The 16102-nt window shown below is 44.4% G+C and overlaps 1 protein-coding gene across 1 annotated transcript; it reads right to left on the reverse strand.

The window, feature by feature from the left end:
• Positions 1–2030: 2030 nt before the first annotated feature.
• On the reverse strand, positions 2031–14845 carry LOC115106245 (D(4) dopamine receptor-like). The gene is made up of 4 exons (XM_029628806.2): positions 14520–14845; positions 13838–13950; positions 9720–10426; positions 2031–3125 (listed from the first exon to the last, which is right to left on the reverse strand). The coding sequence occupies exons 1-4, from the start codon at positions 14802–14804 to the stop codon at positions 2923–2925; spliced, it is 1308 nt and encodes a 435-aa protein (XP_029484666.1). The 5' UTR covers positions 14805–14845; the 3' UTR covers positions 2031–2922.
• Positions 14846–16102: the final 1257 nt, after the last annotated feature.

Consider the following 16102-nt stretch of genomic DNA (forward strand, 5'->3'; position numbering starts at 1 on the left):
TTGTAGATAACAGACATGGATCATTTCACATGTAATGGTCATTTCCTGTGTTGTGTAATATGGCAGTGTCTTCTGTGGCTTTTGATGAGGGAATCGACCAACATTCCGTATCGCTCTGAGTGACATGGACAAATAGATTTTTATCTATGTCATTTGGGCTGAAATGATTTAACTCTGATTGCGACTAGTGTTCTCAGTTTCGTACGTAGGGAAAATATGGCATACGCATCATCATACGCATCCTCATACGCATCATCATACGCATCATCATACGCATCCGTCATCATGAAGTGCTTTGAGAGACTAGTCAAGGACCATATCACCTCCACCCTACCTGACACCCTAGACCCACTCCAATTTGCTTACCGCCCAAATAGGTCCACAGACGATGCAATCTCAACCACACTGCACACTGCCCTAACCCACCTGGACAAGAGGAATACGTGAGAATGTGAGAATGCTGTTCATCGACTACAGCTCGGCATTCAACACCATAGTACCCTCCAAGCTCGTCATCAAGCTCGAGACCCTGGGTCTCGACCTCGCCCTGTGCAACTGGGTACTGGACTTCCTGACGGGCCGCCCCCAGGTGGTGAGGGTAGGCAACAACATCTCCTCCCCGCTGATCCTCAACACGGGGGCCCCACAAGGGTGCGTTCTGAGCCCTCTCCTGTACTCCCTGTTCACCCACGACTGCGTGGCCACGCACGCCTCCAACTCAATCATCAAGTTTGCGGACGACACAACAGTGGTAGGCTTGATTACCAACAACGACGAGACGGCCTACAGGGAGGAGGTGAGGGCCCTCGGAGTGTGGTGTCAGGAAAATAACCTCACACTCAACGTCAACAAAACTAAGGAGATGATTGTGGACTTCAGGAAACAGCAGAGGGAACACCCCCTATCCACATCGATGGAACAGTAGTGGAGAGGGTAGCAAGTTTTAAGTTCCTCGGCATACACATCACAGACAAACTGAATTGGTCCACTCACACTGACAGCGTCGTGAAGAAGGCGCAGCAGCGCCTCTTCAACCTCAGGAGGCTGAAGAAATTCGGCTTGTCACCAAAAGCACTCACAAACTTCTACAGATGCACAATCGAGAGCATCCTGGCGGGCTGTATCACCGCCTGGTACGGCAACTGCTCTGCCCTCAACCGTAAGGCTCTCCAGAGGGTAGTGAGGTCTGCACAACGCATCACCGGGGGCAAACTACCTGCCCTCCAGGACACCTACACCACCCGATGTTACAGGAAGGCCATAAAGATCATCAAGGACATCAACCACCCGAACCACTGCCTGTTCACCCCGCTATCATCCAGAAGGCGAGGTCAGTACAGGTGCATCAAAGCTGGGACTGAGAGACTGAAAAACAGCTTCTATCTCAAGGCTATCAGACTGTTAAACAGCCACCATTGAGTGGCTGCTGCCAACACACTGTCATTGACACTGACCCAACTCCAGCCACTTTAATAATGGGAATTGATGGGAAATGATGTAAATATATCACTAGCCACTTTAAACAATGCTACCTTATATAATGTTACTTACCCTACATTATTCATCTCATATGCATACGTATATACTGTACTCTACATCATCGACTGCATCCTTATGTAATACATGTTTCACTAGCCACTTTAACTATGCCACTTTGTTTACTTTGTCTACATACTCATCTCATATGTATATACTGTACTCGATACCATCTACTGTTTGTTGCTCTGTACCATCACTCACTCATATATCCTTATGTACATATTCTTTATCTTCTTACACTGTGTATAAGACAGTAGTTTTAGAATTGTTAGTTAGATTACTGTTGGTTATCACTGCATTGTCGGAACTAGAAGCACAAGCATTTCGCTACACTCGCATTAACATCTGCTAACCATGTGTATGTGACAAATAAAATTGGATTTGATTTGATTTGATTTGATCCTCATACGCATCATCATACGCATCATATAGTAAAGTATCACACTACGTATCATTTAGTATCATCATATGGAACATGTTTTATTATTTTTCCATCGACGACAAAGAGAGTTGTTTACATTTGTCACATTCACAGCACTTTCGTCAAAATAGGTCGTAGTATAACTTTACAAATGACATCATCTTGAATAGTTCTTCCCACAATGTTGGCCCTGAAGTCTGTCATTTGTCCCTTCTGGTGGCGTAAATGTTCATAATATTATCTACAGGCAATGTCTGTCATCCACAAGATAGAAAATGGAGTGTTTTTTTGCATTTTTGATTTAACTATGTTTGCTGTGTAATTGAAGTTCCTCTTGAGCCACCCTATGTCCCTAAAGTCTCCCAAATCCTCAGGATAAATGGAGACAAAGTCAATTCGAAAGAAAATGAAAGGCAATACCAATACAGAAAACCTGCACATTATTAAATCAAAACTGAGAACCGTACATAACATCAACATTTCATTCTGAGAGAGATCAAAACTCACACATCAAATAGTTAGATGTTCTTAAGTGTGCACGTTGTTCACATATTTTATGCCTTTGGGCTATGATATTAACAGTATTCACCATCTTCTGTAACCAAGCAATATTTCGCACAGTATCAACTTCAATGTAGAAACATCAGAGACAGTGAGCCACTGTCTTTCAGTTCACAATATGTCAACTAAGGCATCAGTCAAATCCTGTCATGTTGTCCCCTGTATTGTTCATCCATTTTGACAACCTCACGTTCTGCCAGCACTTAAATCCAGGAAAACCCATTTGGGTAAAGAAGTCACTCTCACATCCAGCAACCGAGGAGTTTTGTGAAAGATCATTTAATTCAGGTCTCATGGCCCGAGAGCAACATTCTAGAATTCAGGTCTCAGGTTGAACCATAAAGATAATTGTTGTTCTATCTCAATGAATAGTTTGTCAAAGAGATCTCAGAACTCAGGCCTCATGCTCGACAGCAGAGAAGTTTGTGAAAGACATTTCGGAACTCTGCGTTGAAGGCAGTGTAGATGATGGGGTTGACAGCACTGTTGACGTAGCCCAGCCACGTTACCACGGAGATCAGAGTGGGGCTGATTTTGCAGGACACGCACAGCACGTTGGTCACATGTACCACAAAGAAAGGCGTCCAACAGGCTAGGAACACACCTGGTATAGGTGAGAAGAGGGCGGAAGAGGAGGGGAGGAGGCGGAGGGGAGGGGAGGGGAGGGGAGGAGAAGAAGAGGGGGGAGGAAAAGGGGGAGGAAGAGGGAAAAGGTGAAGCAGTCAGTATTTTCAATGAATCAATACATGGCAAGGGATAGAAAACTACAGTATATTACCATAATGTGAGATGGTAAACATCAATGTGCTATGACATTGAGGAAAAGGTGTTCATGACAGACACCGCTTATAGAGGTTGTGTTTAATACAAGTATGTTGGTCTAACGTGAGATGGTAAATATTATGTGACGTCCCATTGAGGGAAAGCTGTCTATGACAGGCAGACTGTAGCTCACTGCATATAAAGTTACTGGATTTGTATTTTCTGTGTGCAGGTGTGTAGAACAGATGCATGTGGCATGAGAAAGTGTTTGCACAGATCATGTGAACCATGGTAGAAGATTGCAATCAAGTGGCTGTTTCCGAGGAGATATAGCGTCCTTCTCTTGTACTGCGATCTGCATTACCATAATGTACGAGGCCTTACAGACACTTACATCACTTGTTGACTCTATATTTGGTCGCAAGCTAACTAGCTGGTAACACTTCATCACCTTTCCAGCAAACATGCCATGATAACGTTGTCACACTGAGTAAAGTTAGTCAGCTCTGCCTGTACACATGGCCTGTGCCAGTCATGGTGTGAGCGACTTGCTCCGAGTAGATGTGCGTAGATGTACGTAGACAACGGGTGTGTGTATGTCATATTTTCCACTCATTCAGCACGTGCCAACACTCACACCTGTTCACGCACACACACATATGGTATGACACAGCTTAGATCCACAACACATAGACTACGGACTCTATTTCTCCCTGCTTTGTCTGTTCAGACACAGCAGGAGTTGGTTTGTCAGTGGATAGATGCGGTCCTGCATTAGTACAGTATGCAAATAGGTCCAGCATTGTGGGAAGAGACTATACTGTGGAGGGTGGTATTATTCATTCCTCTATTTTTCACAACAACACTAGCATAGTGCTCAACACATCCTGCTAAATCTGTGGAGGAACAACACTAGCATAGTGCTCAACACATCCCGCTAAATCTGTGGAGGAACAACACTAGCATAGTGCTCAACACATCCTGCTAAATCTGTGGAGCAACAACACTAGCATAGTGCTCAACACATCCTGCTAAATCTGTGGAACAACAACACTAGCATAGTGCTCAACACATCCTGCTAAATCTGTGGAGGAACAACATCGTCTAACACCATCGTCTCCCCAGTGTCTTCAGAAAGTATTCACATTCCTTGACTTATTCCACAATTGTCGTGCTACAGCCACATTGTGTCGTGCTACAGCCACATTTTGTCGTGCTACAGCCACATTGTGTCGTGCTACAGCCACATTGTGTCGTGCTACAGCCACATTTTGTCGTGCTACAGCCACATTGTGTCGTGCTACAGCCACATTGTGTCGTGCTACAGCCACATTGTGTCGTGCTACAGCCACATTTTGTCGTGCTACAGCCACATTGTGTCGTGCTACAGCCACATTGTGTCGTGCTACAGCCACATTGTGTCGTGCTACAGCCACATTGTGTCGTGCTACAGCCACATTTTGTCGTGCTACAGCCACATTGTGTCGTGCTACAGCCACATTGTGTCGTGCTACAGCCACATTGTGTCGTGCTACAGCCACATTTTGTCGTGCTACAGCCACATTGTGTCGTGCTACAGCCACATTGTGTCGTGCTACAGCCACATTTTGTCGTGCTACAGCCATTCTTGGTAAGTTGTTTTGATACGCGTCTCACCGGAAAGACTCAAGATAACTAAGGTACTGCTTTATGACCTCCCACTGTGGTGCATACTATGACATCTCCCCCTTTAACTTTAACACATTTGCCTTTTAACACCTTCTACAAATGAGTGTAACCATAATGAAAGCAACCGCACTTCAGAATAGCAATACACAGAAACAATGTTACTGAAAAGGTTTTGAAAGAACAACATTTCACATGTACCCCCCCTGTATATTGATCTGTAGTGTCTCTTTTTAATGTCTCTTGGTTCCTATAGTTGTTCTTTACAGGTCCAGTCTGACAACTGGTTTACAAACCCTTCCATACTTGGTAAGTAAAAGTCCTTGACAAGCAGTCTTTGTGGTGTCACTCGAGGTCAGTGAAACAGTCTCTTGCTGACCATTGTCTGGCAGTAGACTATTTTCTCTTCTTTCAGGAGAAGAAGGCGTTAAACCTTTAGTTGGGGTAGGCACTGTCTGGTGGTGGCGACAGTTGCGTCGTAGTGTTCCTCTTTTCTGCATCTCGACGACGTAAACCTGGGTGTGGTGCTTTCCCCTGTTACCCCTGCAGGTGTCGTCTACTCGTTTCGGTGAGCACTGTTTCTCCTGGCAGTAGCAACTGTAATGGTCTCGCCCCGTGATGGCTGGTTGTAGTAGAAGGCTTGTTTCCTCTTTTCTACGGCGTCCTTTAGCCTGATGTGTTTTTGTTGGGCCACTTAGGTTGGAGGTTTCTCTCCAACGTTGGGAGTTTCATTCAGATTTCTCTACCCATGAGGAGCTCTGCTGGGCTTGCTCCCGTTGTCGTGCATTGGGTTTGATCTGTGGCACATGAGACCAACCAGTGGGTCTTTCTGCTTCAGAATCCTCGTCGCTGTCTGCACTGCCCTTTCGGCGTGACCCTGAGGGTTGTGCGCGCCGGAAGTAATGTGCTTAACCTCAAGCTGCTTTGCCATTTCTTGGAACTCGGAACTAGGGAATTGGGGCCCCATTGTCACTAACGACCTCATCTGCAATCCCATACCTTGAAAAGGTTCCTTTCAGCTTCAGGGCGACCTGTGTACTGTGGTGGTAGGCATGTGTAGTATCTCAATGAATCTGGAGTCATAGTCAGATATAATCAGATGGTTTTGTTTGTTATGCTCACATAGATCCAGAGCAATTCTTTTCCATGGCCTGTCAGGGAACAGCGTTGAGATGAGTGGCTCACTTTGCTGTTCCTTTCGAAGCTCACAACGAGACTGACATAACCTTTATCTTTAGCTCTGATGAGATACTGAGGCGTTGGCCCTATCTCTGCGTTTAGTCAGACCTTGATGTCCGTTGTGTATTCTATCAAGATTGCCTGCCCACTGTGTCTGTGGTACTAGTATGCGATTCCCTCTTGTGACCATACCATTGTACTCTTTCACTTTTCGCTGAATAAAAATCTCGGACTGTGACTGGGGTTTTTACTCACATGTTCAGGCCAGTCTTGACCTGATGTACTTGATCCCTGTCTGTGGTTTACCATCTGCTGCGGTGGCAACTCTGATGCTCTCCGTTCTTCTGTCTGTGTAAAAGGTATGTTGTTGATTACGGCTGCCATGTAACACTCCACGTCCGTGTGCGTGTCAGTTTCCTCTTCCGCAAGTGTCAACGGACTCCTTGACAAGTGTGTCCGCCACGACCCACGTTTTGCCTGGCGCGTACTCCCCCGTGGGTTAGAACCTCATGAGCTGCGGGAGTAGTCTCTGGCACCGTAAAGCCACATTATCCAAGTCTTTGCTGTTCATTGGTGGAACCAAGGGCTTGTGGTCACTGGCTTGAAAACCTCCAGGCCGTATAGATATTTCTCGAATTGTCTCGAACGTCAGGAACTGGGGAAGTCGTTAGAAGTACTTTGAGGCGCTGGGACGCCGCCTGCTGTGCGTGATCCCACGCCCAAAGCCATCAGACTGTTAAACAGCCATCACTAACACAGAGAGGCTGCTGCCTACATACAGATTTGAATCATTGGCCACTTTAATAAATGGATCACTAGTCATTTTAAATAATGCCACTTTAATAATGTTTATATATCTTACATTACTCATCTCATATGTATATACTGTATTTTATACCATCTATTGCATCTTGTGCCGCTCGGCCATTGCTCATCCATATATTTATATGTACATAGTTGTTGTGGAATTGTTAGATTACTTGTTAGATATTACTGCACTGTTGGAACTAGAAGCACAAGCATTTCACTACACTCGCATTAACATCTGCTAACCATGTGGATGTGACCAATAAAATTGGATTTGATTTGACCTCAGGAGCTCATGCAGTGGTTGACCCACTGTGGAAAGGTTGGGGATGTACTTCCCTAGTTATTTAACCATCCCAAGAACTCTCTTCAGCTCCTGCAAGTTCTCTGGTGGGTAAAGTTGCCTGATGGCCTCCACTTTCTCTGAATCAGACCTGACTCCTAATGAGTCAATGAGGTGTCCCTGGAGGACTCACTTTTCTCTGTTCAACTTTAGTCCCGTTGACTCAATCTTCTGCAGGGCTCTTTTTAGTCACTCGTTGTGCTCCTCAATAGTATTAGCATATACCAAAATGTCATCCATAAAAACGGGGGCTGTCTTAAGGCCTTGCAATGTCTCCATTTTGTTTTGGAAGATTTCTGGAGGGCTCGAGATCCCAAACGGCAGACGGCAGAAACAGTACCTGTCAAAAGGTGTACTAAAGGTTGTCAACTTTCTGCTGTCACAGTGTAGGGGTGTTTGCCAAAAGCCACTTGCCGGATCCCTTTGTTGAGAATACTCTGGCTCCGCTCAGCTTTGCTGAGGTGGTAGAATGAACTGTTCCCTTTTCACTGCTTCAGTAAGCTTTTTCAAACCCACACATATTTTTCCCTTTTTCTTCAGGACAGGCACCATGGGTCCACACCAATCTGTTAGCTGCATCGCCTTCTCCACAATGTCATTTTCCTCCATTCTGCACAGCTCCTCTTACACCTTCTGCATATTGGGATTCTGTGTGCTGTGTGCACTGCATATGGCTGTGTGTTCTCTTTCAGTTGTGTTTTCATTGGCTGTGTTGAGCAAGCCACGTTCTCCATATGCTTCAAATGCGTCATTCGATGCGTTTCACCAGGCCAATCTCGGCTGCTGTTGACCGGCTGAGTTAGTTGTTCACACTCTGTCTACAGTGTTTTCTCTGGAATGAGCATATCAAATGTCTCTTCATGCATTACACTGGGGAAAGGGGGGATACCTAGTCAGTTGTACAACTGAATGCGTCTTCCACATTTAACCCAAACCCTCGGAATCAGAAAGGTGCGGTGGGCTGCCATAATCAACATCCACCGCGCCCGGTGAACAGTGGGGTTAACTGCCTTGCTCAGTGGCAGAATGACAGATTTTTACCTTGTCAGCTCGGGATTCAATCCAGCAACCTTTCGGTTACTGGCCCAATGCTCTGACAACTAGGCTACCTGCCGCCCCACTAGCATCTGCTCCAGTGTCAATTAAACATTTTACAGGTGTTGCACCAATGACAAATTGCACTGCCCATTGGTCATCACTCCTATCGGCATTGCTAACGGATCTGAAAACAATAAATTCACTAACTGATTTTGTGTGACACATTCCTTCCCAATGCCTTGTTTACTGACACTTGTTGCATGTCCAGTTGAAAGCTGGACATCTTTCCTGCTCTTTATGTTACATTTTCCCACACCTGCGGCATTTTCCTTCTGCGCTCTCCGTGTCCTTTGAATCTCTGTTCTCATTTCGCCGTTTTGCAATCTTCTTGTGCCCCCCGTGCAATCTCCTGCACATAGCACGCGGCTTCTCCCTGCTGGCTTACTTGCGTGCTAACTTTCTCTGACTGACGGACTGTAGTTGCTAACGTGAGATCTGCCATCAACTGCAGTGTAGGACACAGTCCTTTTATCCAGTATGCCCACAACACTTTGGTTCTGAATATGCTGATCTCTATTCGCATCAACGTCACAATGCTCTGAGAGCTCGCTAAGGGCTCTGATGAATGTCTCTGCCTTTTCCCCCAGGTCGCTGTACTCGTTGATAGAGACAGGCACTCCGTTTGGGAAAAGAGTTTTCAGAGGATGAGAAAGCAGACTTTGATGCAGAGGTGAGCGATTAGAAAATGTTCTCGGCCTCGCTGCCCATGACATGAGGGAACTGACCTGTACTTTTGATCTCCCTGATCCAACTGGGTCCACGGTTTTGAATCTCATCAAAACGTTGTTTCCAATCCATCCATTCCGTCGGTTTATCAAAGCTAAAGTTTTGCGGTGGGTCAAACTTCGCCATAGCCCACCATCTTAGTCGAACGTGAGCCTGTCCTCCTACCTCTGACACCATGTAGTATAACGTGAATGTCTAGTCAGAGGAGTACCTTTTCAGGGAAGGAGTTTTAATTCCCGTCTCACGAAAATGCCTCAATATAGCCTTAAACACTGCTTTATGACATGAGAAGCTGGATATACTGTATACTTAGAGAAGAGGTGAAACCATTCATCCTCCAGTACAGGCATTGATTACCGAAACAGCAACAATCACAAACAGCCATGCGCTTTAATCCTAGTTGATGTGTCAACAATCAGGAACCCCTCATTTCCATGTCCCCCCATGTTTATGTAATGAATACTATTTAAGCTCACCGCAACCCCCTTGTTTTCTTGCAACAACGATGCTAAATTAGCTTTGTTGGTATGATTTGTGTAAACCTTGGAAGACACACACACACACACACACACACACACACACACACACACACACACACACACACACACACATACCTACCAACTACAACAGGAAGAACCTTCATGGCTTTGCGCTCCCTCCCACTCACTCTGCTACTCTTGCTGTTACGGCGCCCCCTCTTATTATCCTTAGCGTGGGCCAGCCCATTCTCCTTCAGGCTCTTCCCCTGCCTAGCTGGCCTCTCCGTGGGGTCCGCGTCCGAAACGCTGTCCATCTGGGTAGTCATGGGGTCGCTCTCCGCCACGCCTGCCCCCAAACCATCCTGCTGCTTGTCCTCCACCCCCAGGGTCGCTGTGGGCGACGCCATCGATACAGCCGACGGTGACATCGGGCTGAGAGCTGTGGGCATGAGGTACACCACCTTCTCCTTGGCACCCGCCCTGACCCCTGCGTTCTCCCTCTGCAGAGCGGAGCTGAGGCGCAGGGACAGGCTCCTTTTTCCTCCCCTCGTCAGCTGGGAGCGGCTCCTGCCTGAGCTCCAGCGTCTCAACCCCCGGAACATCCAGTAGTACAGGAAGAGCATGACAGGGCAAGGCACAAAGAAGGAGCACACGGAGGAGTAGACCACGAAGCTGTCGTTCTCCAGCTTGCACACGGTGGGGTCGCGGCCCGGCACCTGGTTGAGGCCGAAGATGACGGGACTGGCGACGCCCAGGGAGAGAACCCAGGTGGCCGTAATGAGGACCAGCTGCCGCAAGCTGAACTGGTTCCTGTTATACTTCAGTGGCACCACCACCGCTATGTACCTGCAGGGACACACACATCAGGGGATAAAATACATTTCAAATACATAGAGCACACCTGTTGTACTTCAGGGGCACTGCTGCCATCATGGCTATGTACCTGCTGGGACACGGATCAAAGTAAATAACATAGTCTACATTTACAATACATAAATACATAAATTTAACATGGAGGGACTTTAAACAGGCCAATACAGTAGGGAAATACTCAGAGGACATAGTGGCTGTTTTGGAAGCATTTGAAAAACCTGAAAGTTGTTCAAAGCTGTTCTGTGATCCTCCTTCAAAGTGAACTTAGATGTGGAGGCACTAGAATGCCACAGATAAAGTTACAATAATATTCACCTTCATTCATAACTCCACTCAACTCCACCCTCCACAATCTGGCTCTACCCTACTTCTCCTGTCTAATAAATCCAATGAATCTCAATCTATTGATTAGATACCATGTTGAATGAATTACATTGTGAAATCTAACAACACCACAACGCTATAGAACCTGTCAGTCTCACGAGCCGCACAACGCTAGGGATATAACATTTAACTAGCAGGAAGTGTGTGCTGTGTGGAACCCTTTGAATGCTTATCTTATATTTTACAGTTGGTTTGTTTTTGCTTTGCCTTAGAAACTATTGGAGCCCTTCGATGTTGTTTTGGGTTGAGTCCCCTGGGTGGTTGGCGTGAGTTTGCTTCTCGCTGTGTTGAGTAATTAGTGGGTCTTGATGATTGGGTCGATGAGGGGGTTCCAGAGCTATGGTTCCATTAGCCTCCTATAGACCACAGCCATCAGTTAGCATTCACTGTGTGATGTCTGCTAATGGTCTCGCTACGCTCTTCTCACAGACTGGCAGAATGATTTGGGGGATTACTGTGAGTGACAGGGCTCGCCACAGAGCTCGCTACAGAGCTCGCTACAGACATTAGAAAGAGATATTGAACTTGCAAGTTGAAGATATTGTTTTTGGTGTTTTTAATGGCTCTCTGTGTTGCTTTCATAAGTGGGAATAAAGAATACCACACAGGGTATTTCTTGAAGAAACTTTTTGAAGAAAAGCTTGTGTTATCAATCTTTTCCTTGTTCGACCAATCACTCAGAGATATTGCAGTAAGTTCTTTGCAATTTTTTGTTAACTCATCAATCGTACTGGAGACACGTCATTTCAACGTGGATAATTGGGCCGTATTTGGTTGACATGTTGATCAAAGACATTTTACAACCCATATTCACCCACTCCAAAAGAGGGCCAAAAGTAGTTGAATATCCATTGTGTCACGAGGCTTTCAACCATCTAAAGGCACAAACAAAATCCAGTGCCAAACCATGTTTAATTTGTGCTTCATCTAATAACCAAATCACCTGGATTGCAGTTGAGATGACATTAAAAGTACATGGTGCAAGTGATCAGTGCTGTTCAAGATTCTGCACAGATAATTACAGAAATTGTGATGATCTCCACAGACCTGCGACGAGCTATGCATGCCATTTTGAATATGCACGCTTGAATGATTACGTGAGAATACATTCATAGTTGCAGTATCCTCAACGTGGCCACGTATGTGTTACTCGTTTAAGGTTACATTCGTTTGTAAGATAGCCCTAACTTTAGGCTATTCACTGTACTACAAAAGTAATATCGAATTGTGTTTGGTTGTCAAATATCAACATGATCTTCTGCTTGGATAGTTCTATTTGTGCCACTAACTTAGTCTGGCTTTAATTCCAGTTTGTCTATGTTAAAGAATAGAACTAGATCAAATCAAACTTTAAAAGCACTTTAAATCAAGTTTCACTTTGATTTTGTTTGAGATGAACATGTGAATCCAACGTATCAATTGTTAATTTGTAGACAAACTGGAATTAAAGGCAGACTAAGTCAGTGACACAAATGGAACTATCCAAGCAGAAAATGCATCTCCTTCAAATGTTGATATTTGGTTGTGCTGACAACCAACTACACAATTCAACATCACTAAATATCATTCAATTAGAAATCAACCAGAGCTTGAAACCCTAGCCCTATTGTATTGTCTATTTTTTGTTGAATTCTGGGTTGAAATAAAACAATAGCTGTGGATGACTTTGCAAATCCTATAGCTTATAGGCCTAAATAACATCATTTATGATATATGAGTGATACGAGTATGGTCACATTTGATTTACTCTGCTAAACCTACCCTTTTCTAATGACTTCGATAGCAGCAGTGAATCTCTTTTGTTTTTTGTTTTAAGTGGAGATCTCTCAACAATCATTCTCACGATAGCACATTGGTAATAGTTAGTACCAAATATCAACGTTATAGGGCTTGGTTAAAAACCCTGGATGGGACACCAAAGGTTTTTAATTTGTTTTATTTCACCTTTATTTAACCAGGTAGGCTAGATGAGAACAAGTTCTCATTTACAACTGCGACCTGGCCAAGATAAAGCAAAGCCGTGCAACACAAACAACAACACAGAATTACACATGGAATAAACAAACATACTGTCAATAATACAATAGAAAAAGTCTATATACAGTGTGTGCAAATGAGGTAGGATAAGGGAGGTAGGGCAATAAATAGGCCATAGTGGCAAAATAATTACAATATAGCAATTAAACCCTGGAGTGATAGATGTGCAGAAGATGAATGTGCAAGTAGAGATACTGGGGTGCAACGGAGCAAAATAAATAAAATAAATAACAGTATGGGGATGAGGTAGTTGGATGGGGTATTTACAGATGGGCTATGTACAGGTGCAGTGATCTGTGAGGTTCTCTGTGAGCTGCTTAACGTTATGAGTCTCCAGCTTCATTGGTTTATTTTTGCAATTCGTTCCAGCCATTGGCAGCAGAGAACTGGAAGGAAAGGTGGCCAAAGGAGGAATTGGCTTTGGGGGTGACCAGTGATATATACCTGCTGGAGCGCGTGCTATGGGTGGGTTCTGCTATGGTGACCAGTGAGCTAACTGTAACTGTGTAACTGTAGATAGATCAATTCTCCAGTAGGAGGTGCTGCCCAGCCTATTGTTTTTATTTTATTCGGACAGCAGATATAACACTGAAGATCTGACACTGTTTTAGAGGTACAAATTCAAGGTTTATATACAATCCCTATGTTGACAAGCTGGTTACCATGATGACGTAATCCTATGGTAGAAATGTAGCCCTCAGAACAACAGTTAATTACTTTTTTCAAATCCAATGTATTTTCCACGTATATTCCACATCACAATATGTTGACAAATTACATTGAAACAACGTTGATTCAACCAGTTTGTGCCCTGTGGGTGGACATGAGTTGTTACTTGGTTTCAGAGTCCAGTGTACCGTAACTAGACAGGTCAGAGAGGGTATTGTGGTATTGAAAACTAGTGTGAACTGACAGCCATGTGTTACCACAGTGTCCAGGCGAAGTTGAGACAGAAGGACTCACCTGTCCACGCTGATGGCACATAGGTTGAGGATGGAGGCGGTGCACAGCATGACGTCCATGGTCATCAGAGCATCACAGATGTATGTGCTCAGGGTCCAGGTACCACCCAGGAACTGGGAAACACAGCAACAACGACAACAACACCAACAACAGGTTGTCAGTCCTGTCGGCAATGGACTTTAAACTACAAAGAGACAGACAGGGCAGGTACATTGGACAAAACTACAGTATGTGTTTCTTCAATATATATATATGTTTGAATTTTTTAACCTTTATTTAACTAGGCAAGTCAATTAAGAACAAATTATTGTTTTCAATGACGGCCTAGGAACGGTGGGTTAACTGCCTTGTTCAGGGGCAGAACGACAGATTTTTACCTTGTCAGCTCGGGGATTCAATCTAGCAACCTTTCGATGTCCAATGTTCTAACCACTAGGCTACCTGACACCCAATTTAAGAGGTCATGGAGGGAAGGTCACTCGCACGCACGCACGCTCACACACACACACACGCACGCACACAGACACACATACTAACAAATAAAATAAAATAAAATGTATTTATATAGCCCTTCGTACATCAGCTGATATCTCAAAGTGCTGTACAGAAACCCAGCCTAAAACCCCAAACAGCAAGCAATGCAGGTGTAGAAGTACTAACACACTCTCCGCTCCTCCCTCACCTCAGAGTAGACATAGAGGGGCAGCACCAGTACAGCCAGCAGTAGGTCGGCCACAGACAGGCTGATGATGAAGTAGTTGGTGGCCGTCTTCAGGGAGCGCTCAGTGAGCACGCTCAGACACACAAGTACGTTGCCCAGGATGATGATCAGGATGAGCGGCACACCCAGCACCAGGGCAAAGTAGTTGTAATCATACTCTTTCCTCTGGCCCAGGACCACCAGCCCCTTCTCAGTCAGACCCTCTGGGGTGGCATTGCTGCTGGGTGATGTCGTCACATTGACCATGTCGATGATGGAGGTCCCGGGCTGCACTGTCGCTCTGAAGTTAACATCTAGGGAGGAGGCGAGAGGAGAGTGTTTGCTGTGGTGTGTATGTGCCTTCAGTAAGTATTCACACCCCTTGACTTTTGTATGTTTTGTTGTGTTACAAAGTGGGATTAAAATGGATTTAATTGTATTTCTTATCATTGATCTATACAAAATACTCTGTAATGTCAAAGGGGAAGAAAAATGTGAACATTTATTAAACAAACAAAAATAAAACACTAATATATCTCAATAAAATAAGTATTCAACCCCCTGAGTCAATACATGTTAGAATCATCATTGTCAGCGATTACAGCTGTGAGTCTTTTTGGGTAAGTCTCTGATAGAGGAAATTATGGTTGAAATGACTAATTATGTATACATTCCAATCAGAACTGACTAGTCCAAATGCTATAATGTACTGTACATGTGAATTTTCTCTCTTGCTCCCTTTCCCAATTGTATATAATGTAGTCAGGAGTGTAGTAACAATGAAGGTCTGTTCCTTAGTTCATTCAGTTGTACAAATCTCCAGGTGGTGGGAACGGGCCATCTCCAGATTGTCGAGAATGTTGATTTATACTGACTGGCCTTGACTTCGTGCTGATAACGCGAAGGCTCAAGAGCTAGAGGGCCCCTCTACTTGTAAATAGAACATTTGGAAAACGCTGACGTCATTTTCAGTTTATAACCTGTGGAAATGTGTATGCGGTTAGTACTCTCTTGTAATAAACACTGTTTACCTTTGGCTTTTAAGACTGGTCTCAATCTACTTCATGCATAATTAATGAACTTGCAACTCATTAATGAATTATAAATGAGTGCGAATTGGTTTTGGCAATAAAACATAAAGGAATTTAGAATTCCTCTATCAGTCTCTAAGAGCTTTTCACACCTGAGTTGTACAATATTTTCCCATGATATATATATATATTTTATTCTTTAAGCTCTGTCAAGTTGGTTGTTGATCATTTCTAGACAGCCATTTTCAAGTCTTGCTATAGATTTTCAAGCCGAATTAAGTCAAAACTGTAACTAGGCCACTCAGGAACATTCAATGTCATCTTGGTTAGCAACTCCTGTGTAGATTTGGCCTTGTGATTCAGGTTATTGTCTTGCTGAAAGGTGAATTCCTCTTCCAGTGTCTGTTGAAAAGCAGACTGCTATATTACATGTATTTTTATCCAAAGAAACTCACTAGTCCTTACCAATGACAAGCATACCCATAACATGATGCAGCCCACCACCATGCACAAAATATTAAAACTCCTGTTGTG

The sequence above is a fragment of the Oncorhynchus nerka genome, linkage group LG23 (genome assembly GCF_034236695.1).
Source record: "Oncorhynchus nerka isolate Pitt River linkage group LG23, Oner_Uvic_2.0, whole genome shotgun sequence".
In the NCBI taxonomy this organism is placed as follows: domain Eukaryota; kingdom Metazoa; phylum Chordata; class Actinopteri; order Salmoniformes; family Salmonidae; genus Oncorhynchus; species Oncorhynchus nerka.